Below are 27,528 nucleotides of genomic sequence, written 5' to 3'. Positions count from 1 at the left end.
GTAAGTGACTTAATTGTAACTGTTTATTGAACTGTTGTAGGAAATCAATGTCACATTTTCAATTGTGATATGGTATTCAGGAAAAATAATTGAGGCTGCTTAACACATATGTTAAAATATAGAAACTCCACATTTAGATTTGTTTATAGGCAGTATGTTGTTAACTGAGTGTGTGTATGTGTGCTGCGCTCATGTGTGTAGATTTCTCCTCGAGAGGCTGCGCGAGCGTCAACAGCGCACCTCACCGTCAGCAGGCTAATGCATTTATTATCCACAATCGATCGCAACTTACAATAAATGTAATAAAATCATTCTCTCGGTTTAGTGATTCCCTAGTTATTTGTTTGTTTGTTATTGATGTTCTAATCAGGCTACTTGTCCGTTCGGGCAAGTAAAATTCTCTTTTACTTGTCCTTCAAAAATCCATTTGTCGCGGACAAGCGGACAAGTTAGACGGGCTCTGGAGATACGAAGCGCGGCAGGTTAGAGTGTTTTGGATTGCATAAAGTAATAAAAGAAACGAACAAATACATGGCGAAAGAAGTGGTAGACAGCAGAAGAGGGTATTGGGATTTGGGATGATTTTTAATGAAACTTGGGAGGCGGATGGAGGTTACTCTGTAACTCATCATGTGGTGTGTGCGTGCCTATGAATGCATGCATTTGTATGTGTGCGTATATGAATAAAAGTGTCCTTAATGACAAAAAAAAACAAAAAAAACTTGTAGCCTATATGTATTATAGTTCAGTTTGACGAACGATGTGTGAACGACCATGTAGCTGCCTCGTTTGTTTTGCTGGAGGACAACAGATGGCATCTTGCATCGCGTGCTGTACAAAAACGTAAATTATAGTTCGCCTCAAAGTTTTTTATTTGTGTATTTATTTAATTTTTATTATTTCTTCCCCAAGCTCATAAAATAAATTTGGGTCGCACATAAATTGACAGGGTCGGTCGGAAACCGGAACCAAACAAATTTTTTTTTTAAGCCTCATGGACACGTGTGCTGTGGTGTGTCTCTCTCTCTCTCACACACTGTTTGTGTTTGTCTTGGTCCAGGCACTTTCTGCTGGTGGATGGAGCAGAGGTGTATGTGTACTCCTATGAGGGCCGTGTGGTGTCGTCTCCCAAGAGTCCCGGCTTGAGGATGGACATCCTGAGCACTCAGTCCATCTCCCTGAGCAACGACACCATCGCCATACGAGACACGACTGATGAACGAGGTGCAGGGAGCGCTGTCAAGCTCAAGTGCAGATAGACAGAGGGTTTAGTGTGTTGTGTAGCTCCTGTTCTAGGTAGACCACACCGTATGTGAGAGGCCAAGCGCTCCAAAAGTGGGACATAACTGCAATGCAAGCTGTGATTTTACATGAAGACCTTTCAGACCTTTCATGTTGTTCTCCTTCCTTCTCTTCTCAGTCGTCTTTCTGTTCGAGGCCCAAACGGGAAAAGCCATTGGTGACGGCAAACCTCTGATACACAAGGTAGACACACACACAGACCACAACATCCTCAGTGAAAAATCATCATCCAAAATGTCAGCCAAATAGAGAGAAATGCAGAAATACACAAAATAAAGTATCAATTAAACCTAATTAAACTGCTGATGGTCTTACCAAGTCCGCTTGTTAGGTCTGATGTCATGCATCATCGCATCTGGGTCTAAACGCTCCATTAGATGCTAAAAGCAAACAACCAACGTTCTGTAGTACTACTGAAAAAGATCCCAGATGTCCAGACAGTGACTCATCTTTTAGAAATCATTCAAATATTGGTGTCCAGAGACAGTGGTGTACACCAGGAGTTGGCGTACAGGTGTGCTCTAAGCAAATAGTGTTCATAAATGGCTGTTGAGATGGTATTCTCCCTGCACCTGGAAACAGTGTTTGATATGTCATGACTTAAGTAGACATGTGTATCGATGTGAGATGAGTCTAGTGTGTGGAGTGATATTTGTGTGATGTAGGCCAGTTGTTGCATCTCCAATAGTTAATTGTTCTGTCTCTTTTGTTTCTTTTTCTGGACTGTGAAAAAGTGGCCCCAGCCAGTGACGCCACCTTGTGGGCCAATTAATTAGTGCACAAAAAACAAATCGCATTTGCGAGCTGAGCATGCGCTGTAAATCTGGGTTGAGTGTGTACTAAGGATGCTTAATGCTTAAAAACCAATGTATACTTGTTTATATACAATATATACGGGGTCTATGCTAATAGGGCAGAGTCCGTCAGCAGTTGTGGGCGGGGCCTAGGCAATTTGTGATGTCACACTGTTAGAATCTGCAAAAGGCTTGTTCTGAGACACTGCTTATAATTTATAGGGATTAAAAAAAAAAGAGTTTGGGTGGATTTTTACCCTTTTAGGGTGGTTGTGTACACTCGCTGCCAACACACATTTATGTTCAAACACCATGTAAAAGTGAATTTTGCCTAATCGGCCCCCTTTAAGTGACATATCTCTGCTCGTCTCTCTGTTTAGATAGAGGTGGTGTTAGTCGCACTGGATCAGTGTGGCCTGTCTAATGACAGAAGGATCGCTTTGATCGATAAGAACCGTGACCTCTACCTGACCTCTGTGAGAAAGCTGGGCCGAGCTCACAGCATCTATAAGATCGGTAAGAATCCCGAAGGAAACGCTGTGACAGTCTGTCTCTGGTGAAGTCGCACTGAATTCAGTCAAGCATCTGTATGAAGGGTTGATTAATTTGAATCTTTGTAATTCTTGCCCAGGTTCAATGGTTGACACTGTGGCCTGGAACGACTCTGCTAACATCCTGTGTGGAATCCAGGACAACCAGTTCACAGTGTGGTATTACCCTAGTGTGGTGTTTGTGGACAAAGACCTGCTCCCCAAAACCATCTTCAGCAAGGACAGCAGGTACACGCACTACAACTAACTTCACTCAGATCTGAAATGCACAGTCATGACCATCAGTCAGTGGCTACGTTTACATGCAACCAAATAATCCATTAGAATTGACGGTTCAACACCTTAATCGATCCGATTGAGCGGGGTGGTTTATTCCTTTTCTAATACGATCCAGAGAACATGTAAACATGGGGCCGGTTTCACAAAGATAGACTTTGACTATGGGTTAGATATAGAAGAAAGTCAGACTTCAGATAGACATCTAAATCAGACCAGACTCTGACTATCTTAAGTAGGACTACACTGCAATGCATTCTGGGTAAAATAAGACACTTTTCAAAACAAAAAACATGGCTGATCGAGTAAGCGCATTCACCCGCTCAGTGCAGTTTACCCCAGCGGGAGATGTGTGTGTTGGAGGAGTACAACAGTCACAAGGACATTTTACTGGGGAAATTTAGCGGAGAATGCAGTAACAAGAGGAAATGTTTAATTTGGACAAAGATTGGTACGACAGTTAACAGCGTTAATCAGACCGTTGAGCGGAGCGTTAAAGACGTACAGAAAAGATACAAAAACATGGTACAAGATGCCAAAAAAGAAATATTTAAGAGGAAATATCCAAAAACGGGAGGAGGGCCCCAAGAGGAACTTAGACACCACTGAAATGGTGATGGATATATACGGTAAGGGCCATTTTCCCTTTTCTTTCGGCTGTTTGTAATGTAACTGATTGTTACTGTTGGTTGCCATGGTAACAGAGTCTTAGACCTAAGCTAGCCTGGGGTTAAAGTGTCTAATTTTTTTGGTCTAAATTAAGTCAGTCTTTATTTTGGTGAAACAGTCTAACTTGCATTAGACTAGTCTATGAGCACATTTTAGACTTGTATAACACTATAGACCGGTCTAAAATAGCTTTGTGAAACCGGCCCTTGATCAGACTGAAAACCGAAACTGAAACGACTGCGCAATGCATGTGCAATGGCGTAGAAATAGCGTAATGACGCGCGGAACGAGCTGTTCTTCCTGTTGAATAAAGTGTCTAATGATATCAATGAGTGTCCCGTCATCCTAAAATTCTCCTTTCACTGCGTCTGTGAAGTGGAGCAGGACGACGTCCCACTAGTTCAGACTCTCATCCACAGACCACGTTTTTGGGCATTTTTACTGCGTGATAAATATAAGCAGCGGCACAGCGGTTCACATGCTCATCGTCTCCAAATTATGACCAGAGACCAATATTAAGTCTGCTGTTTAAAACAAATAAAGAACCAATGTAGGAGAATGGTTATTATGTGCAAACAGCGGGAAACTCTGTATATTTGTGCAGTGTGCGCATGTCAAACAATATATTCCGATTTGAAGCTTGTGACATATAAACCCGCACATCAATCACATGTTCAGCGTTCATGTAAACATTACATTCAGATTCGTCAATCAGAAAGAATTCAGTCTGATTGAAACAAAAGTTGTGGATGTAAACGTAGCCAGTGGTGATTTGTGTATTTCTAGGAGCCCAGTAGTAATTGAAGACTTTAGGAGACTTCACATAAACTGTGTGTGATGTTTGATGAATCCTGTCTTCTGCAGCGAGTTAAGTCGCTCTCCTCAGATCGTGAGCTATGTGGGCACTCAGGTGACTGTCAGACGGGCGGACGGCTCTCTGGTGTGCACCGCAGTGTCCCCGTACCCGACCTTACTGCACGAGTACACCAGCAGCGCCCGCTGGGAGGACGGCCTCCGCATCTGCCGCTTCGCTAAGGTCAGTGGAGCAGGGAGCGCTCTCTGGTGTGAGGGAAACAGATACAGTCTTCAGCCCTGCTCCTGGACACCCACACTGTCCTGCAAAGTCTATATCCAACATGCTTCAGCTCACACCAGTGTGATTTTCAAGTGTTCCCGAAGAGCTTGATTAGCTGGTTCAGGTGTGTTTCATTAGGGTTGGAGCTGAACTCTGCAAGACAGTGTGGCTGTGTCTCAATCAGCTCCCGAGTTCAGTAGTCAGGGCACTGATCAGGGAGTCAGTTATCTTAAAGTCCTCCTGTAGTCAGTCATTTTATCCCTTAAAACTCATCTTTGATCACCAAAATGACATTTAAGCATTTTTTCTTTGAAGAAAATGTCTTCATGCCTTGAAATAGCTTGAATGTAACTCTACACCCTTGCCTCATTTAGTATACGCGGTTCTATGAATATGCACGGAATAGATGTTTTTTTTAAAATACAAACCATTATTTTATTATATTTTAGCATAAATATACATCGCTATAGAGGTAATGCACATAATCTAGCTAACATTTATAATTTATTTATGGCGGAAATGTTGCACATATATGTAACAAGCAAAGTATCCATCATAATGTACTCTAAATAACATAAACATAAGACCCATAATGCACTGTGAGTCACGCCAAAATGAATATAGAGCATAGATTAAAAGACCGAATAATTTTATCATAAAAATTAAAATAGATTAATTTTTTTTTACCCAGCCCTAGTGTACCTCAAGGATCTGTTCTTGGACCGCTTTTGTTTCTCTTGATTATTAAACTTATGAATGCTAAATTTCCTTTTCTTGTTTTGAAAATACTAACTTTTTATATCAAATATACTTTTTGATTGGCTATTATTATTTTTTATAAAAAAAAAAAGAAAAAAGCAGTTTCTTGCTCTGGTTTTCATCATTTCAGAAAACAATTTTGGTTTTACTGTCATGGTGCTCAACAGAATAACTGACTAAAGGAATTAATTCCTGTGAGCCTACAGTGTCATAGCATGTGTGTGTGTGTGTGTGTGTGTGTGTGTGGACAGTAAAATCTAAAATCAGCTACAGCCAGCTGTGTTTCCACAAGGAAAAGAGATCAATAACATACTAAATAGTGTTTTAATTAATAATAAAATGGGTTTATGTGAGTTGTGTTGCTGTCTCTCTTACGGTTGTCATTTCTCCTCTCGTCTCTGTGCTTCCGAGGAGGAGGTATGTTTCTCTGTCTCTATGTGTAACAGCAGTAGAGGGCAGTGTTGTTGTAGACGGCAGCGGTTGTTCTGTCAGGAACTCAATAACACTGTGCTTGTGACATCACAATATGGTTGAGTCACACCCTAATAAAAATAAAATAAAGCTTAAACATTAAATGGCCGTGGAATAAAATGCTTAGTTGATGACACTTTACAATAAAGTTCAATTTGTTACAAAAGTAAAAAAAAATTTTACAGCATTTATTAAGCTAAGTTATGTTAAAAATGTATTAGTATAGAAATTAACATGAACATAATTTATTAATATAAGTTAGAGAACTGGTCATTGTTAGTTTGTAATACCTACACTAATGGTTTAAACGTTTGGAATAATTAAGATTTATTAATGTTTCTGAAAGAGTCTCTTCTGCTCACCAGGGCTGCATTTATTTAATAAAAAATACAGTAAAAATAGTGACATATTATTACAGTGTAAATCAGATGTTTTCTATGTGAATATATAGTAAAGTGTAATTTATTCCTGTGATCAAAGCTAAATTTCCAGCATCATTACTCCGGTCTTCAGTGTCACATGATCCTTTACAAATCATTCTAATATGATGATCTGATGCTCAAAATACATTTATGATTATTATCAGTGTTGAAAACAGTTGAGCTGCTTCATATGTTTGTGGAAACGTCTCGGTTTACAACTGTAACCCTCAGGGAACGAGGCGCTGCATCGAAAGACGACACTTTGGGGAACGCCTGCGTCTGAATTCTGAATGGAAGTAGTTCAATCTCGTTTGGTGTTGCGTCACGCCACCGCTATAAAAGGACACCGGATCATAACAGCGTCAGCTTCTTACAGGTCAAAGCAAGTCATTATCAGCCACGCAGGAAGTGTGGCAAAGAGAGGCAGCGTCTTGTTCACTTCTCAGGGAACGAGGGTTGTCGTAACCCGAGATGTTCCCTTTCGAGGGAGCTTGCGCTGCGTCGAAAGACGACACTTTGGGGAACGAAATACCTACTGTGCCACACTGACTAGTGTCTGTCCTTGTGTGAAGCAATCTGGCACAACTCAAGATGTGAGAACTTGTGAACCCGGTGTAGAGGGCAGATCCAGGCTATAGTATCTTATGAAGGTGTGTGGGGAGGCCCAGCCGGCGGCACTACAGACCTCTTGAAGGAAGACCCCTGCTAGCAGGGCCTTAGAGGATGCCACTCCTCTAGTCAAGTGGGCTCGTATCAGGAGAGGCGAAGGCAAACTGTGCACCTCATACGCTGAGGAAATAGCCTCTAGTATCCACCTGCTAATAGTATGTTTAGAGGCAGGGGAACACTTCTTAGGTGCAGCTATGGCCGCCACATAGACCTTAAGCGTGGACAGGGAGAGCCCGTCAGAGAAGCGACCTTGGAGGAACTCCAGTACTGAAGCCACTGGGCAGTTAACTGGGTCCAGCTGATGATCTCTGCACCATAAATTGAAAACATTCCATTTTAAGGCATTAAGTTTCCTCGTGGAGGGGGCTCTAAAGTTTAGAATGGTCTCAACAACCTCAGTTGAGAGACCAGCATTTACGAGTTAGTCCCCCTCAGGGGCCAGACCCACAGCTTCCACAGCTCTAGCTGAGGGTGGTGTATTGAGTTCTAGAACCCCTAGGAGCAGAGCAATCGGGGGAAATACGTACAATGTCTGACCAACCCTAGGGGTGCTGGATCCGTGTGGGAAACCCAAAGCAGACAATGTGTGGTCTCGTGAAAGGCGAAAAGATCCACTTCCGCCTGGCCGAACTTCCTCCATATCAACTCCACCGTCTCGGGGTTGAGTCTCCATTCCCCGGGCCTCAGCCCCTGCCTCGACAGGATGTCTGCCCCCACGTTTTTGTCCCCGGGAATAAACATTGCTCTGAGTGAGAGTAGTTTGCCCTGGGACCACTGAAGAACCTGATGCACCAGTCTGCATAGAGGGCGCAATCTCAGGCCCCCCTGCCGATTTATATATGAGACCACCGACATATTGTCTGTTCAAACTAGAACATGATGGCCTCTGAGGTCCGGAAGGAAGTGTCTCAGAGCCAGAAACACTGCCAACATCTCCAGGGAATTGATGTGCCATGAAACATGAAGTTCTTCCAAAGACCCCTGGTGTAGCGGCCCTCCATGACCACTCCCCAGCCTGTGAGGGACGCATCCATAGTCACTATCTTTCTCTGACACGGTGCTCCCAACACAGGGCCCTGGGACAGGAACCATGGTTTCTTCCAGATGAGCAAAGGACGAAGGCAGGTTCCCGCTCTGGAAAAACCCTCTGGTCCTGAGCCACCACTGTAGTGGCCTCATGTACAGCCGGCCAAAAGGTATTACGTTGGATGCTGCTGCCAGGAGCCCCAGAACCCTTTAAAAAAAGTGTTTGACAGTTATGGCCTGGCCTAGCTTGAAACTGGTGACTGTAGTCAAGATGGTGTTTATACGAGCAGGAGACAACTGTGCCCGCATCGTAACTGTGTCCCATACCATCCCCAGAGATGTAGTTCTCTGTTGAGGAATTAGTGAACTCTTTTTGACATAGAGTCTCAGCCCCAAACACCTCAGATGGCGTAGAACGAGACCTCCCAACTCTCATCTGAGGGGGCCATCTCGATGCTGAACCGCCATCTCCTCTGACTGTGCTAGAATGAGCCAGTCGTCGATATAATTGAGGATCCAAATGCCCTGAAGTCTCAGTGGAGCTAGAGCAGCATCCATGCATTTCACGAAGGTGCGAGGGGACAATGCTAGGCCATATAGAAGAACCCGATATTGGTACGCCTTTCCCCCAAAGGCGAACCTCAGGACTCTTCTGTGATGGGGAAGGATGGATATATGGAAGTAAGCGTCTTTCAGATCCATCGTGACAAACCAGTCCTCGGACCTGATTTGACTCACGATAATAGGTATGGTTAACATCTTGAATTTGAATCAGCGCCGGAGCCTTAAGGGATGACGCAGCGTCAGGTGAAAGATACGATGCCAGTGTCTCTTCCACCCGCGGCAACACCCTATAGCCATTCTCTTTCGAACCCAAAATAGACTTATATAAATATATATGGACATTTTGGCTCGATAATCGTGATGAGAATGGCTTGTTCCATGATCTCGACACCTCAGTGTGGAGATCAGTGAAAAACGGGAGGCTCTGGCTAAAGGCTGTGACCGAGCCTGCTGGGAAATGTTAATCTAGTTTACTTTTTTTCAACGTTTCCTGCTTCTCTGATGGCCAATCAATGTTTAATTTGGCCACTGCTCTGGTCACAACCTCCAGCAGCTCCTCGAAGGCAGGAGAATGAGGTGCCAAATCCTCAAATTCTCCTGCCTCGATGCCCAAAATATTTAAATCCTTGGATCCAGATAATTCAAGCATCGGGTCCTCGTCCTGGGCGGAAGAAGCCGCAGAGCAAGCTTCCGACTCCTTAACGGGACCGACAGAGCTGGCCGCTGAATGTTGAGAAAGGGCCGAAGCCATCATCGTCAAACAGCTCCATCTACGAACCCCATGATTGAAGATGCCAAGCCGCCTCGGCAGACGCGGGTCCCGAGCCACGGGGAGTGCAAGCCTGGCCTGTCTCACCGAACAGGGCCAGGCGGGAGCGGAGCGTTCTGAGGGGCAGCAGATCACAGTTTGCACAGACAGCACCCTCAAGCACTGCCTGTGCATGCTCCACTCCCAAACACATGACACAGAGCGAGTGTGTGTCACCCTTGCTCAAATAACGCGGGCAAGGGGACACACTGTCTGAAAATCTTTTTACTCGCCATTATAACAATATCTGCTTGTGTAAACTGAAAAACAACACAAAATAAGACAGACAAGGCAACATGGAATGCTTGCTGAATACCAGAAGCTGACGGTGTTATGATCCGCTGTCCTTTAATAGCTTCCGCATCCGCATCGCCGTCACATGCGAGTGACGTCATGACGCAACACTAATCGAAACTGTTCCATACAGGCTTCAAACCCAAGTGTCGTCTTTTGACACAGCGCAAGCGTCTTTTACCTCGAAAGGGAACTGTGATCTTAAAAAAGTGACTTATGTTACAAAACATTTCTGTTTCAAATAAAGGTTGTTATCTAGAATGTTCTATTCATCAAAGAATCCTGAAAATTGCATTGTGATTTCCACAAAAATATGAAGCAGTTTTGATATAATAACCATTATTAATAAAGGAGCAGCAAATCAGCATATTAGAATAATTTCTGAAGGATCATAAAAAAAATTATTATTCCAAGCTTCTGACTGAGCACTAATGAATTTATCTGTTAATTTAGCTGACAAACTCTCTCCACTGGCTGTTTTATGCTAATTTACCAGCAGAACACTATCAAGTCACCTTCATTTATATAGCGTTTTTTACAATTTACAATACAGATTACAATACATTTACAGTGATAACAGGAAAATAATGCAACAAAGTTTGTTTCTGCTGTACAGCAGATCTAGAAGAAAATAGTGTAATAGTCCAGCTGAAGTAAGTTCAGTGATGGTTCATCTGTGAGTGAGTGTGACTATCATCAGAGCTGAAGTGTAGAGTTGCAGCCCTGGATGTGCCTGACGCTGTTCTCTCTCTCAGGATCAGGTGCTCTGGTCGTGTCTGGCAGGTCTGGCGATGGCCAATCGGGAGCTGAGCACAGCAGAAGTGGCGTATGCAGCCATTGGAGAGGTGAATCTGCACACTACTGTGGGAGAACGTCTCACATCAGAGGCTCTTTAACACTCGTCTCTGTCTCTACTAGATTGATAAGGTGCAGTACATCAACTTCATAAAGGATCTGCCGTCGAAGGACTCGTGTCTCGCACACATCCTGCTGTTCAGCGGACACGTGCAGGAGGCCGAGGCCAGTCTTCTGCAGGCCAACCTCACGTATCACGCCATCCAGATCCACATCAACCTCTACAACTGGGACAGGTGCACGCCGCCACTGATACGCGTCCACTCCGTGTAGGGTTGGGAATCTTGTGAATTTTAACGATTCCGATTTCGATTCTGCTTATCGATTCCGATTCTTATCGATTCCTTATTTCGATTCCAATAAGGTAAAAAAATAAAATAACTTGGATATCATTCACATTTAGTCTCATTGACTACAAATAACAGGCTAACGCCGCCTGGCAGTTGAAATCTGCTCCGATACAGCTCCGAAACGACCGGAAGTCATTCATTTCCTATGGAGATTCGCAGACCGCATGCGAATGGGTCCGAAACGGGTCCGACCGAGTGCGGTGCGAAGAAAATCGTGTCCGTTGGTCATCCGGATGCGTTCAAAAAATTGAACTCTTGCGAAAAGCTACGGATGGTTCCTATCCGACAATTCCAGCGGAAGCTATCGTTGCTATGATACTGATAAACAAACCTGAATTCTTATCGTTATAAAATCATTATTTATTTTATTAAAAGTTCAGTTGTCATGTAATTTTTTTATTTTCATGATTTGCTAACGTTCTTAGGGCAGTTAATACAATTAAATTGTTGTCAGACATCGAACTAAATGTGATATAGTGGTATAAATTATACCACTATATCACATTTTTTAGCCGACCTGACATGTCAACGTCCTGAGCAACTTTCCTCACGCAGCAGCCTTCCTATTAATATCTCTATAACCCTCATCAGAGAGATCATACAGAACTGACAGAATCAAACTTTCTAATCTCTCCGCCATTTTTGTTCTACCCGCTTCCGACGCTTTTCACTGTGTAGTACGACGTCCGTTGGGGGCGTATTGCGTATTACGGAGCTGATTTCAACTGCCAGTGTGAAGGCAGCGTAAAGATCACTCACACAAGGAACATTTGCCTGTGGTTTAAAAATACATTAGAAAATCAACTAGACTTAACTAATTTAAATTTCAAGCATTATTAAAGGTGCAAAACGCAAGTCTCTGAGTTTTTGCAGAACTTCGCCCCCTCTGGCGACAAGCGAAACTGCAACCAGAGTTGTATGCAGGACCACACGCATCTTTTATTGGATATGTTTTATGTTTCATGTTGTACTACTCTTCCGAACACAATTCCTATTTTATGAAACTGTTCACTGGTAGTAAAACCAATTCTGATTGTACATGTATCTAGCTTACGCTAAAGCATTACACATTTTACAAATCGTCATTTGTTGTCATACATAGATTGGCCGTATCAAACATTAGAGACTGGGCTATATCTTACCGTTTTATCAAGAAAAAAGCCAAATGAGGATCCCGTTTGAGACCAAGAGCAGACCGGAGATCTCTCCATTTGTTGGATGCCTTCCCAAGGTTGACTCTCGTCTTACTCTGACGCCTGTCTGACTCCAATTTGGACCTTTTGGTGGCACTAGACAACATTTTTCTTTTCTTTACTTTACGTGGAGTTTGCGTTGGGGTTTGGAATAGACTACGAGCCGGTCTCTTTGGATCCATCTTCTAGCTTTAATGCGGAGAATGGCGGCGCCGGCGAATACACAAACCTGCGAGACATAGCCTGGTGAGCGTGAACGCGCATGACGTCACGCCCAGTCTCAAATTCGAGCCCGAATCCCTCTTATATATTTTACTGTACAGGATTATAGAGGCAATCTCAGTGCGCAGAGAAGGGCTCATTCAGCCCATCAGGCAGTTCTTTAAGCATGTATAGGATAGAAAAACAGGTATTTTTAACATGAAAAGTTGCGCAATGCACCTTTAAAGACAATAGACATGTTTTAAGATTTTCAGGTATTCATGTACACAAACTAATCAAATGTAAAATAACACTGCACTTTATAAATAAAATATACTTTACAAATATAGTTACAAAAGATATTCAGTCAAGAACGAGTGAATTTTCTCTTTGTCTTTTGTTGTTTGATTAGTGTTATTATAGAAACGGCAGCAGGAATATTAGGCTGCTGTCACTTTAAGAGCTGCACGGATCCAATACACTGTTACACATGTGCCTGCAGCACACAAAACAGAGTCGTCTCGCACTTGAATGGTTTAAAATCACATTAACATTTTTCTGTGAGTGCGTTTTGTAACAAGTATCCAATTCCTAACCTCAAATATTAGATTCCAGAATTTAGTCGATTTTCGATTCCCAACCCTAGGTCCGTGTGTGTGTGTTGTCGTGCTCATGCATGTCTCTCTTCACAGGGCTCTGGAGTTGGCAGTAAAGTACAAAACTCACGTGGACACGGTCCTCGCTCACAGACGGAAGTTCCTGGAGGACTTCAGCAAACAGGAAACCAACAAGAGATTCCTGCAGTACTCTGAGGGAGTATGTTCACCTGCATGCTGTTATCTGTAGCACTATTCACACACACTCACACACTCACACACACACACACTCACACACTCACACACACACACACTTAAACTCTCACACACACACTTAAACTCTCACACACACACACACACACACACACACACTCTCTCACACACACACTCACACACACACACACTCACACACACACACACACACTTAAACTCTCACACACACACACACACACACACACACATACACTCTCTCACACACACACACACACACACACACACACACACACACACACACACACACACACACACACACACACACACACACACACACACACACACATTGAAGTCTTCACAGAGAACTCAGGCTTTTATTGTGTTTTATGTTGTAATGTTGTAATGTTTCTTCATTCCTGCTTGTGCTCAGGTGGAAGTGGACTGGGAGAAGATCCAGGCTAAAATTGAAATGGAGTTTGCTAAAGAGCGGGAAAGAGCAGCCAGCTCATCGGTCAGAAGCAGTGTGTCTGTTCGCCGCTAGACACACACACACCTCTAGCATAGTTCAGGTAAACTGAGGTCTGGATCTCAGTCGGCTAGCCATTACTGATCTACAGACTCAGACTCTTTAACACTCACTGTTATGAGTTCATATCTCAGCACCTGAAAACTACACATCAGCCTATTAACAGGCATCATGTCTCGCTCGGCTGTTATTTATATCTTATTATCTCATGAAGATTTTGTAAAAAGTTGTTTTTGTATAACATAAGTTTGATTTATGTTTATGCAATAAATGCAGATTTGAAATAAATTTCAAATTGTGAAAATCTAAATATAATCCAGAAAATTATTCCATGCACATTGTATCAGTGAAAGTAGAAAAAGTAGGGATGTCCTGAGCCGTAATTTTTTTATCTGATGCGTATCAGCTATCCTTTATTTTACGTCTGCTGTCACGCAGGGGTCGTGCAGTAGGTGGCGCCATCTAGTGGGTTTGCCAACCGCCATTAAAAGGAAAAGAAGAAGTGACGACTTGGGGATAGGAATAAGGATCTTACAGATAAATCTTCAATGTTTTCTTGCATTTTAGTGTTGATAACAACTTAATATTATCCAGTCAATTGACCATAAGTTGACCAGTGCATTAGTGCTGCTGATGCTCACTCTACTCTACAATCAGTGACAGTTCTCTATGGGGCATCTACATCTGATCATGGACCATTTGTATGACTGTTGATGATATGGAAAGTCTGCCTGAGATGAATTAAGAGTTTAAGAGGGCCGGCTTGGTAAAACTAGACTGGACCAAACTAATGAAGTTTAACGAGCAATAATTCAGCTCACAGACAGGAGTGTTGGTGGCTTTGATCAAACTCCTGCTGAACATTTAAAGGTTCTTTACTGGCTTGAGAAAACATGGGCTGTTGCCAGAGTCTGTGTTGTCGGTAGCTTTAGTGCCAGTTATCAAGAATAAAGCCAGCAAAGTGAAAAGTTTGGATAATTACAGACCAATTGCACTAGCTAATGTGTTATAAAAACTTTTGGAAAGAATCATGTGTACAGCATAGTACTGATTTGTGTATATATGCACTGAAAGAAATAGAGCTGTATAAAAGACTAAATTCATCTGTTGTAATTGGCTTTATTGACCCCTCTAAGGCTTCTGACAGAGTTAACCATCAAAAGATGTTTGGTAAACTAAGACAAAGGCATGAGCCTATTCTGCCTAATAGCATACTAAGATTTTTGATTTATTTTTACGCCAACCAGAATATGATGATAAAATGGGATAATAGATTTTTAGTTCCTTTCTGACTTCCTTGTTGATTCAGTTCCGTTGTAAAGATCATCTATTATTAATTTAGTTAATTTAATCTATAAAGCATCAAAACAGTGATGTCATTGTCCAGCTCAGTTCAGTTCTCAATAGTGTCAGTACAGTCAGTAATATTGTTGAATATTAAGTGTCCCTGCTATGCAAGCCAGAGGCGACAGTGGCAAGAACCCAAACTCCATCAGGTGACAGAATGGAGAAAAACCCTTGGGAGAACCCAGGATCAGTCGTTCAGTTCTCCTCTGGCCACCCAACGAACACTGTGTGATTATGATTCAGGCAGCATCACAAGTCAGAGTTCAGATCGGGATCAGAAGCATTCAAATATTCATCCAGCTCTTCTGCTTAAAGAGCGATTCATCACACCAGCCTGGAGATGAAGCTGGTCATAGCTTCTGTGCAGAGAGCTTGTCTGGTTCTTGTGTCTATATATATATTTTCTACAGAATTGGTTCAAAGTTAGAGTTGGAAACATCTTGAAAAAAATGTGTCTTTTTCCACAAATTTTGTATGCATGCAAATTGTATAAACATTTCTAGTAATTGTGCAGTTAATTCTCATACTGTATTTTCAGAAAGTTTTGGAATGCGTATCCTCTCCCCAAAATTGTCACTAATAAAACACACAAAAAAATAATTAAATGAGACGGCTTATATTGAGACTTTGATTAAGACTTTGTTTACATCTAGCTCGTAAATATATTTTTTGCTATTTTATTAAAAAAGTTACAATTACAACAACAATTAAAATTTTAACAATATTTCAAGTGTAATCTTTCTTTGTAAAAAGTATATATTTTATCATACATATTTCAAAGTTAAGGATTCATTAGTTTGAATATTGGAACAAACACTATAATAACATCTTAGTTGATAATTCAATATAACTACTTTATTTTTTGACAAAACATCCCATAGGCTACTATATATTTTAACATATGAGCAGAAATTGGCAAACTAAAGCTTATTTGATGTGACAGTAGTCTTTTTTACAATAAAAACTTTATAATCTATCCAAAACTAATCAACGAAATCTTGTCTAAACATTCATATTTCGTCTGTAACATATCGTGTGTATGATTAGCATATAAATGTTAATTTGCAGTTTAATACGTTGCTTATACAAAGATATTTTATTTCAACATATTTCAGTCGATTTATACTCATCTCAGTATAGCAATATAGTTTGGTCAAAACTAAACTAGTAGATGTGTTCATGTAAAAATAACATGTTTACTAATGTAGGTGCGAGTGTGAATGAACGGCACAGTACAGCTGTAGTAAACAACAGAGCGCGTGTGTGCCGTTCATTCATTCACACACAGACATGCGATTCATATTTAAACAGTCTTTTAGCGGTTTACAGATCCGGATCCGTTGCTTCTCGAAGTGAAACTAAACCAGCACTTCTAAAGGTAAATAAAGCCAGAAAGCATACCCTGTTTATTTTCTTTATTTTACAAAAGCTCAATATTTTGTTTCGATTGTGAACTGGACACATAAAAAAGTATTTATTTTTTCATATTTCTTAAGTCTGTATTCATAAATGACGGAATATTTTAAGTCTGTTTTACTGCTATGTGAAAAAAAATCGAGCAAACGTGCCGGCGCGTTTGCCGACCCCAGAGGGTTAAATAGGGCACTATTTGAGGGGACAGCCATTTGTAGGTGTGTCCAAAACCATAGTGGACGTTATTGAGTGCACTCATTCAAACCCATAATGCACCGCTATCAGGGGCGGACTAAGGTCTACACAGGCCCCTAGGCTCAGGAGAGATTGTACTCCTGAAATCTATCTGACAAAGAATTTCACTCTAGATGGGCATTTGAGTGAGGTTATTTAATCTCTGCTTGCGCATTGTTTGATCTCAACCTATTCTTTACGAGCGCCAGGGTGGTACAAAGATGTATGTGTCAAAAAGTCTGCTGACATGAATTGGCTCCCGTTATTAAACAGGATAGTACGTGGATTTCCGTATCTACTAAACACAGATGACAAGAAGGTGATAACATTTTGAGTAGTGATGGAAGCGGTGAAAGCCACTTACTGTGATAGTCAATCAATGTCAGCGCATAACAACAGTCCCATACAGCGGTTTCAAATGGGCCCTCCACATCTATAGCTACCTTGTTCCACGGTACAGATGGAAAAAGCATTGGCTGCAGCAGAGTTGTTGGCAGTTTTGTCAGAGGACGGACACATTTGACAGGTCTGGATGTGCTCTTAAACCAGACAATCAATGCCTCGGCACCAGTGAGTAATGAAGAAAAAAATCCTTTGTGAGTAATGAAGGCAGTCAGATCGTGTAATGGCAACAGATCCACGCACATACGAATAGCACCGACTTTTTCTGTGACTGACTGCGTCTCTAAAAGACAAAGGTAAGCGGCGGAGTGTCCAGAGCATTGGAGTGACAGCTGGAGAAATCTTTACTCAACGTAGACAATCACAGCACAGGAGTTGATGACATGTTACGTCCCTGTGTTGCGTGGGGAAAGACCACCTCAGATAAAAGAGAACGCAAGACGTTTCTCTCCCCCACGCGGCTTTTGTGTTGATATCTTGCACAAATTATCCTGCTGTTATTGATGTAACCCTTTTTGTTTGTGTTGCTTGATTCGAGTGTGTGTGTAAATTCTTCTTGTATAAGTTTCTTTTGTTTTATGTAACATGAGCTATTTACAGTGTGCCCACTTTATGTTACTAGTCCTGAAAGAGGCGGACAGGTAAGAATGTCAGGTGACATACACTGCAACATGTAGGGGTTTCGGGTTGTCTAGTACATTAGGTTAGTGCCACTCCTTGTACTTTTGGTTTTGGGAGTAGTGAAGATAAGGTAGGGCGTCACGGACGCTGAAGATTTTTTTATTTTTCTTAGTTAGGGTTAGAGGTTATTTATATAAAAGTCAGAATTCCTTTGGTTTTGTTACTTTCTTTTCTTTGGCGCCGCCCACGTCCTCTCTTCATCCTTATGGTATTGACTATCTTACAGAAATACTGTATCCGCTGTATACATTCTTTATATTCTTTACATATTTGTCTTGCTTAATTCTTTCCTTTAACCTTTTTGTTAAATCGGAGCACGAGAATGCGTCACCAGTTTCAATGAAGGAGGCAGCAAAGCATCTTTCTTGAAGTGTGTATCATACACAATTTTTGGCAAGATAGAAACAGATGATCCAGAATCCACTGTAAGCTTGATAGGTACAGCAAAGTTGCGGTCGCAATGACAGCAGTGCACTGAATTTTATCAGTTAGTGAGTCATGCATATAAAGGATCTGAACTTCAGGCAAGTCAATTTCACACACCGAGCAAGCTTGTCCCAAACGACACACCCGTGAATAATGTACCATCTTTTGACAGTTATTACACTGTGCCGATTCAGCAGGCCAACTACTGTCATTCGCGAGGTGTTTCTTAGATCCACTACGATAGAATGCACGGGAGGACGAAGCATGCAGTAGATGAAGATGGTGGTGAAGTCCAGGTGGAGGCTTTGCATGTATCACTTGCACAGGAACTGAACGAGTACTTGATAATAATTGAGCTTGTTCACTAGCAGCTTCTGTTTGGGAGGCAATAGTAATGGCTTTTTCAAGAGTCAATTCAGATTCCAAAAGATCTCTCACGAATCCGATGACTGGACACATTCTCCACCAACTGATCAAGCAACATTTCGTCCAGTGTAGGTGCAAAGTCACAAGTAGCCGCTAAGTCGGGCAGCTACGTACTGAATTACAGTTTCTCCTGGTGCCTGAACACATTTCTTGAAAGCATGGCGCTCAGCCACTATGTTCCGTCGAGGAGCAAAGTGCGCTTTCAAGGCCGCAATCGCATCTTCCATTGAATCACCTTGATTCGGCAAGGTATAAAACAATCTCTGGCCTTCAGTCCCAATACAATGTAGAAGCAGTGCTCATTTGCGCTCGACCAGCCATGCACCTCCAGAAGTCCCTTCATCCGTAGTCACGTGTCAAAATAGTATAGCTGGTTCTCCAGGACATGGCAAAAATGGCGTGGGAAAAGTAGAAACAGCTGCCATCTTCCAGAATAAAGTACCTCGTTGCCAATTTATGTCCTTGGTAAGAAGCAATGAAGAGGCGCTCTAAAATAAAGAATTCTTTAATTAACCAAATAGCATAACAGTACAGCGCAAGCAGCAGCAGGTGTAACGCTTCAGACTCTCTAACTCTTTTGTTCTCAACATACACATAACACGAACCATACCGTCACCTACTGGCTGATATGCACAGAAGAACACAACACTGGCATACTTCATTGACAAAATCTTTCTCCAGATCAAAATATTTCTCTTGGAGCTTAGCTGTGGATGCACAAAGACCTTGCTGGGGAATGGATTGAATTTGATTCAATAATCCAATTGTCTCTTGAGGAGTTCGATATGACTCTTATTTGCCGACTCTAAGTCAGTCAATTACGGTGATGAACACAGCTGTTCTGAAGTACTTCTGAGTGGACTGTCCAGCTGTCTCGTGTTCTGTAGGTTCATCTGCATGTTTCTGTTTTTTTTTCTTTGTCTCTGTGTGTCCATTGTCTACTGTTGCAACACTGTTGGAGACATATTTTTGCCTCATTCTCAAAGGCGTCAAATGAATCACGTAAACTTGCCACATAACCCCTCAATGAACCAACCAAATCAACAGCATTACATAAATCCAAATCAACTGCCTGAAGAGCAGTGCTTGTTCCTTATTCCACAAAAACGCATTCTCTAGCTTTTCCATTTTTCTGTTAAGCGCTCTTGCTTCAACATGAGTAGGGATATTCCTCTGAGCATCATTTGCCATGTTCACAAGCGACTCCTAAATTTTGGCATAGTTCAGGTTCAAAGCTTAGATTGCTTGCGCATGAGATGACCATCTTATGTCAGACAGACTTTTCCAACTCTCTATCCTCTGATTTTCATTTGGTTTTAGCCCTGCTTTTATTATCTGCCAACGGGAAGGTGATGTTTATGCTAATGTAAAAAAGCATCTGAACAAAAGAAAAAAAAATTCTCTGTCTCAAAATAGTGATTTGCACTATTAACACACACCAAATTTAGAGTGTGCGCAGCACATGGTATCCATTCAGTTAGTGGGTTTATCTCTTTAATGCGTGCTTGTAACCCTTTGTAAGTGCCTGACATGTTGGCCGTGTTGTCGTAGCATTGGCCTCTACAGTCTTCAATATTAATTCCCATGTCGTCTAAAACAGCTAGTACTGTCCGGCAAACTGTCCTGTGTGACTCTGGATAGGCAATAACGTGAGAAAACGTTCCTCGATGCAACCACTAGGTGTCACATAGCGCATAGTGAATGTGACCTGGTCAGTGTGCGAAACATCTGGAGTGGAATCGATGCTGAAAGAGAAAAACTTCGCTTCTTTGATCCGACGGATTATTTCAGAAAGCACTTGCTTACCCATAAGTTCAATGAATTCCAAACAAGTATTTGAGGAAAGATATGAAAGCTTTCCTCGACCAGCATTGCCATATCTTTCGATATGTTCCTTCAGAAAAGGATCAAATTCACTGTGAAATTGTTGTGTATTTGGTGAATCTGTCTGCATTACGGCGGTGAACTAAATCAATCATTGCCGCCTTATAGCCATCCGAACCCTCATGTTCACACAAGCATACATCTGCATTTTTCCAGTCATTAAAGCCTTCTGTCAGTGCGGAGTGGCTATTGCTTTGTCCAAAATAACCTGCAAGCGAAACAAAACACGGTCCCCCTTGAGGGAGAATATTTTAATATACCCATTCCCTTGAGACAAACTCGTTATTGACGAGTTTTTGAAAAGTACCTCTTTTGGTCTTTGTATTGTCTTTCTGATCCTGCTAAACTTACATTTTAGTTTTGGCACGATTCTGGGCCCATTTTAGTCCAATATGCCTGCATTGTTCATTTATTTCAGGTCTGCTGGATGGGAGCTGTACATTGAACTTGATAATACAGGATCGATGGCTGCTGTCTCACTTCTGTCATCCTTTTACATGGGAAACAAAACACTGGTGGCGTCATTTTGGACATGTTGGATTGTGGTTGTGGAGGTGTTAACAGATGCTGGCATTCTTGTTTCAACCACGGTCGTCATCTTGTCAGAGAGCCCAGGCATGGCGGCGGCCATCTTGGCAGACTCTGGAATGGTCTCGAGTTCACCGTTGTTGGAAAGGCCGATGGTGAACTGGGACTCACAGGTAGCCAACACCCACTCCACAAACGCCTCAGTTCTCTCGAGGTCCCCCACTGGGCAGGCGTGCCTTCGTCTCCGCATTGCACATGGCTTGTGTGGGAAAAAACACTCGGGGAAGGAGGTAAGGCACACCAGGTCGAGAAACGCAGCGGTGTGAGCCTCGAGAGAAAGCTTGTCCTGGTCAAGATCTTACTTTACGAATAAGTTTACATTCAGACTTATCCAATTACATTTTTAAATATCCAGTCATATAATTAATAGGAAGAATATTAATTATTTCAGGAAAATTAAATATTTGCCATGTGCAATTCATATATGTGTACATTATTCTTCTATAACATCATATTGATATTCATACTGGTATTAAATGCCACAGTTTAATGGGTAAATTATTGTATCACAGTAAAAAATTAAACACACACACACACACACAGACGCACTTTTAAGCTTTTATTTGTGCATATAACATGAAACTATCTAGGGAATTCGTGGTGGCTGCTTCGTCTGACGAAGCTTCTTTCACAGGGTTGTGGCTGCTTTATTTTTTTACTAAACAACAGATGGCGCTGTTTTCGACACTCGAAGCTTTGAATCTTTTCCTGGAACAATCAGGGGAAAGCCTCCGTGCTTCATGAGGCTTCATTTGCCCATCTCTAATATGCAGCAGTCTTTATTAATCAAACTTACAGAAATACTCGAGATACTAGGAAATCTCTCATACGGCACAAAAAACAACCAGGCCAACATCAACGACGACCGACAACTGAGCAGGACAAAACACAGGGCTTAAATACACAGGGACCTAATCAAAGAAACAAGACACAGCTGACAAGACTAACGAGACAATGGCTGATTAAGGTGTCCATGGCAACTAAGGAGTGGCGGGAAAACCACCAATGAACACAGGATTTCCAAACACAAACATACTGTAACATACTGTAACTGTCATTCATTATGAAAATACATTTTGATGGTTTTTGGTTAAATATGTATAAATGTGTTCTTAATCGATGCTTTTTAATTATTGTGGCGGCCTCATCTTGTGTGCTCCCCGCGACGCGCAGCTGCATAGCAAACATTCCTAAGGTAAAGTAAAAAAAAAACGTAAAAAAAATTATAGCAAAATATATAGAGGTAATATAACGGATGCTAGTAAATTACAAATAATCTTTCATTTATTTGTTTGATGCATAAGGTTCTTCACCTCATTATTTTCAGAGAAACAACAGTTTATCTTTCCATAAGATAACGTAACTCTTCCATAGCCACACTTAACTTAATCACTTGTGTTTTGCTTTATTCCTTTATAGCTCATGGCGTTCACTTAGTAGTTGTGTTAGTTATTCTTGTTTATCCTTTGTTAATAAAGTTTATTTGATCACACTTGTGTCTTCCCTGTGCTGATAATACAGAAGAGGCTCTACAAGTTAGCAATCTTTCAGATAAATCCGCTGACCAACTCCCTCCACTTACATTAGTCCTGAATGATTGAACAGCCTCCTGTTGGGAGTGTGCTCACTGCGAAGGGGAAAGACCTTGACTGGTGAGGGTGGAGGCGGTCATCTGATGAACTCATAACCACACCTTAAGTGACAAGTGACACCGTATTAGCTGGTTCAAGCAATGAGGCATACACAACTGTTGTGCACCGTCCACAGTGTCTAAGCTAGCTTGCTAACATTAGTTAAATACTGACTGTCTGTGGGTTTTCAGATGCCTCACAAAATTGGATAAATGTCTCTTATTCAAAATATTCGTAACTTGTTACTGTAACTATATTGTAAAATATCGGATTTTCAGATTCTCAAATATATGTAAGTAAAAAGCATTTTGTTTTAAATGAGTTTTAAATGCGTTTTCTGTGTGCAGTCAGAGCCTGTCGGATTTACAGCACGTAAATTCAGCCATTTCTCCCGAAGACAGGGAGAAGAATAGAGTAAACTTTATACAATGTGCATTCTTTTTCTTTCTTTCAGGATTACGTTTAAAATCTGACAGCAATGGTCTCATAAACTGTGCTTCTCTATATTGGGTCTGATACCTGTAGCGTGCACAGTAAGCACAATAAGACCAGCATGAGTTTTGATAAAGGATATTGGGCCAGCTTTTTAGGTTTAATGTTTGTTGAATTTAAACAAAAAAATTGGGGATACATTTAAAATATGTGGCATTTCAAGCACCGCAACTTTATGAAAATTGTAATCAGCAGACTGTACACAAGCACATGTGCTCAGATCAGTTACGAACACATTTTTGCATATTTGTGTGGATGCGATAGAGCTGTCTAGAGACGGTTATTACAATAAACGCATTGTAAGAGACAAACCTTAATGTAGAAACGTCTTGAAAAGCTGCTAATGACAAGCAGGACACATTATAATTGCATTAGCTGTTCCAGAATCAATGAGTTATAGAGAGTTTCTGGCTCTTCTAGATGTTTGCAAGGTCGTACGTCTTTCCTCCGAGCTCAGATCGTCTCTATTGCCCTCCATCATGATCTCCTCATATGTGGGCAGATATTTCACCTCGTCGTATGTGGGAAGCAGCAGCACCGGCGAGCTGAAGTCCCCTGTGAGGGAGTCCTGGGACGCGTGTCCGTGTAGAAGAGACGGCTCCTCGTGTGTCTGACGGCGGGGACGTGGACACACCACGCGCTGGATGAAGTAACCCACCACGAAGAGCAACAGCAGGATCAGCAGTCCCGACAGCCTCCGGACGACCCAGTCCAGGTTGTGGAGGAAAGCGTGCAGGGGGAGTTTGCAGCAGTGGACCGTCGTGATGCTGTTGTTCTGAGTGCAGCATCGCTGATCTTCATCACACTGGATCTCTGCACAACTCCTCACAGCCTCACAGGACACGCTCATCAACCCGCACGCAACACTCAGCCATGCCCTCATCCTCATGCTGTCCAATGAAGGAATTATCTGCGGCAGCCCAACAGAGAATATACTGTAATCCCAGAGATTTGCTTCTGTTCTGGTTTTTTCACTCAGCACACAATCCCGTACGAGCCCCCAGTTCTGGTGCTCTGTCTTACATCAATTATTGGGAGTGAAAATCACCGGTCGATGTATTGAACTCGCTGTCTTCCTGTCGTGAGGTAATGTCATTGTGTTTCTGACGGTCTGGTCTCACAGTTGCTCATAATTCACATCCTCAGAATGGGGAAAGCGACCTCAGAAGCCGCCTGATTAAAAATGCATGGCACTGTTTCTCTGTGGGTTTCAATGGACCCATTATAGCCAGATCCAACTCAAACCAAACACCCGTCCTGATGCGCTCGCGTCATGTCAGGCTTTGTTGCTGGCAAACAATCAAACATATGACTTTTGAGATGTTTCATTTTACATTATACAGTTCATGTTACACTGTAATCAGATTAGTATGGACTAACTAATATAAATGAACAGCATGCTATTGTTTTTAGGAGCTTCTTCTAATTACAGGTCAGTGTCCGTGCTGTTTGCTTACTTTATTGTTAATCATTCCTAAGTATTAAAATTCGTCCCATAATCATTTGTGCAAGGTACATGAATGATTCCTCAAATCCCATCTAGAGGTTAACAAGTGCAGTAAACAAACACCTAGCAACCAATCTAGTTGTCTTTGCTATTGCAAGTTATTATATTAAGATATAATATGTATAGCATGCACAGTGGGTATCACTTTATTACACACATAATTACAAGACTAACCCTAAAGCAAACCCTAACCGATAGTAATTACATGTTGTTAATTAATATTGCTCAGTACTTATTTGTGTAATTACACTGTGCCACCTTAAAGTTTAACCGGACACTGTAATATAGAATTGTTGTTTTCATGAACCTCAAAAATATCACAATGAAAATATAATGTTTGATCAAATGTGAGATTACAAAGTGTTTAATAGGCTAATGCATTTTTATGTCTACTATATTGATATCTGTATTATGTATTTACATTTGTGATACAGTGTAAGGTCTTAAGGAAAAGTATTGGCTTTATGTGCAAATGGAGACTAAATTGTGTTATGGGTCTAGAAAAGGCAGAATGACTGTGCAATATACATTTACCAAAGTTAGCTTGTAAGGGTCCAGTCGATATTCACTTCTCATAAACAGAGCTAATGTCCAATTGGTCAAATGTGATTACAGGGGCATTATGCCGTAAAATATACTGGAACAGAGTCAAGTTGGCCAGCCAGATTCATGAGGGATCATGTTTCCCACTCCAATCGCTCTCATTTACTGAAATGTGATACACAGTGTCATTAGTAAAACATTGAGATAAACATTTGCTGACAGAGACTGAGCTGCTGTCCTTGTGTCAGAGCCACTTCTACACACTGCTTTTACTGAACACTTCATATTTCACATCTCCATTCGGTCACTGTGTGTGTGTGTGATTGTCTATCATATGAAACATTGTCATATAGTTAAACATTTAGTGTGAATTTTCACATTCTTGACTACTGCTTTCCATACTGTATTTTGTTTTACAGTAGTAGTAGTAACTGGAATAGTGTGATGTCCATCAGTCAACCCCTTTTATTGTTTATCAATGTTAGTTATTTCTGTACTATAAATACAATATTATAGTGAAGATTGCTGTTCTGTTTAGACATAAAAGTGAATAATTATTGAATAATTCTATGTAATACAGTGAACTGTGCTCGGTAAGCAGTAATTAAGACAGTAATCAGAAGTAATTAAGTGCCCAGCCACAATGATCTGCAATCTTAATGCAGTATTTTATCTTCAGACTTCACTCTTAAAATCCTGGCCATTTTTACAGTTCTGTGTTGTCACCATTATTTCATTTTCCCAGAAAAAGGCCGTCCCATTATTTTTTCTGTGGACTTGCTGGAAATTCTAGAGTAAACACACACACAAAAAACAAAATAAAAACATACTTTTGTAATACAGAAAGTTATTTGTAAATCGTTGTACAATTTACTATAATTGTTTTTACAGTGTATTGTGCTTTTATCCTGGTAATTCTCCTTCTGAAATCTCAACACCTTTCGTCATCTTTGTAATCTGTTATCGGTCATTTTCATGATCTGTTTCTTCAGATGCAGCTGCTCTTATGAATCAGTTGGTTAGGTTGTAGAAAATACAAAATGTGAGCAAAGACCATAAAAATGGGATTAAATTCATATATAGCATTTTAAATATAGCTTATAGCAATTGACTTGTAGCCTTTACATTGATCTACTTTCGCCAGTTTGTCTGTATACATTTTTAATGAATGAGGTCAGACCATTGTCTTATTATTATTATTATTATTATTATTATTGATTACAGTGAATACAATTCAAATGATTTATTAATAGGTTTGTGAGTGAATATATGTTTAAGCTCCACTGGCACTGAAACCCGCACAGATGCTGCTCTATAGTTGCAGTGAACTCTTTCTTTTTTCCTGAATTACATAAATCAAAGTCATGGACAAACACAGCACAACAGTTATATATTTTCATATCTTTATTGAGGACACTCACAACCAGAACAACAAACGGGAGTGTTTCCCAGTGTTTTTATGACGTAACCCGCTGAATAACTGCCATAGTACCATGCATCATTGGAGAATCTAACTAACTCGTCTCACACACACCCCAATCATTAGAGACACGATGGCGGAACTATATATATATATATATATATTGTACACTCTATTGTTCATTCCATTTAAGTTTATACATGTCTCAAACTATATATTTTAGAGTGTCAATAATCAGTAGCTTTTCTGAAGAGTGCATATATACTGTATTGTTGTTATTATATGTGTGTGTGTGTGTGTGTAACAATACAGTTCCAGCATCAACAGTTCCTTGCCCCATTTATATATTTATATATAACAGCCTCTTGTAGCTCACGCCGAGACCATTCACATCTTTCTTTAACAGTTCAAACTGAAATGTGCACTTATCAGGGTCAGTCGTAGGATTTTAGCATGTGTTTCAGGGGTAATAATGCCCAGTTTAGTCATTCTCTCGAGCTCAGCCATGGCTTTCTCCTTCATTGCATTGGTTATTTTCTTGGGTGCACATACAGTGGTCAGCACTGACTCATCTGATTGCATGTGATAGAGGCAGTTTGCCAAGTGTCACGTTTATGTTCAGTTAGTTGCTTTCATGGACTTTTAGTTTGTTTGTCTTCAGTCACGTTTCATTTGTTGTCACTCACAGTAAGGCGGCGTATTTGCTCACAGTATTTGCTCTGGCTCTTGTTTTAAATTATTTTGTTCTGTTAGTATGCTTGTTGTTGTCATCTGTTGATGTTGTACAAGCAGAATGTGGCGGTTGGTCTGTGTGGTATTAGCCCCGCCCCTCCTGCACTGTGATTGGACAGCTGGGTAAAAAGACAGCGATGAGCGCTGCGTTTTACCCAAAGTTGAACATTCTTCAACTCTCGGCGTCC

The 27,528-nt window shown here is 41.2% G+C and overlaps 2 protein-coding genes across 2 annotated transcripts in view; one reads left to right on the top strand and one right to left on the bottom strand.

Moving 5' to 3' along the window:
• Positions 1-13,710, top strand: part of ift80 (intraflagellar transport 80 homolog (Chlamydomonas)) — a 42,849-nt gene extending 29,139 nt beyond the window's left edge. Inside the window, exons 10-18 of the mRNA XM_056267975.1 lie at positions 1,061-1,224; positions 1,421-1,485; positions 2,477-2,612; positions 2,728-2,875; positions 4,457-4,628; positions 10,436-10,525; positions 10,599-10,771; positions 12,972-13,095; positions 13,519-13,710. Coding sequence (XP_056123950.1) covers positions 1,061-1,224; positions 1,421-1,485; positions 2,477-2,612; positions 2,728-2,875; positions 4,457-4,628; positions 10,436-10,525; positions 10,599-10,771; positions 12,972-13,095; positions 13,519-13,629 — 1,183 coding nt within the window. The 3' untranslated portion in view covers positions 13,630-13,710. The remainder of the gene's footprint in view (positions 1-1,060; positions 1,225-1,420; positions 1,486-2,476; positions 2,613-2,727; positions 2,876-4,456; positions 4,629-10,435; positions 10,526-10,598; positions 10,772-12,971; positions 13,096-13,518) is intronic.
• Positions 13,711-23,504: 9,794 nt separating this feature from the next.
• Positions 23,505-24,027, bottom strand: LOC130102091 (uncharacterized membrane protein C3orf80). The gene has a single exon (XM_056267988.1). It carries the CDS (start codon positions 24,025-24,027, stop codon positions 23,533-23,535), a length of 495 nt encoding a protein of 164 aa, XP_056123963.1. The 3' UTR covers positions 23,505-23,532.
• Positions 24,028-27,528: the final 3,501 nt, after the last annotated feature.

The sequence above is a fragment of the Rhinichthys klamathensis genome, unplaced genomic scaffold (genome assembly GCF_029890125.1).
Source record: "Rhinichthys klamathensis goyatoka isolate OS25496 unplaced genomic scaffold, OSU_Roscu_1.1 h1tg000267l_1, whole genome shotgun sequence".
Lineage (NCBI taxonomy): Eukaryota > Metazoa > Chordata > Actinopteri > Cypriniformes > Leuciscidae > Rhinichthys > Rhinichthys klamathensis.
Note: the sequence above shows the minus strand (reverse complement) of the source record. Positions and strands in the feature narration are given on the sequence as shown.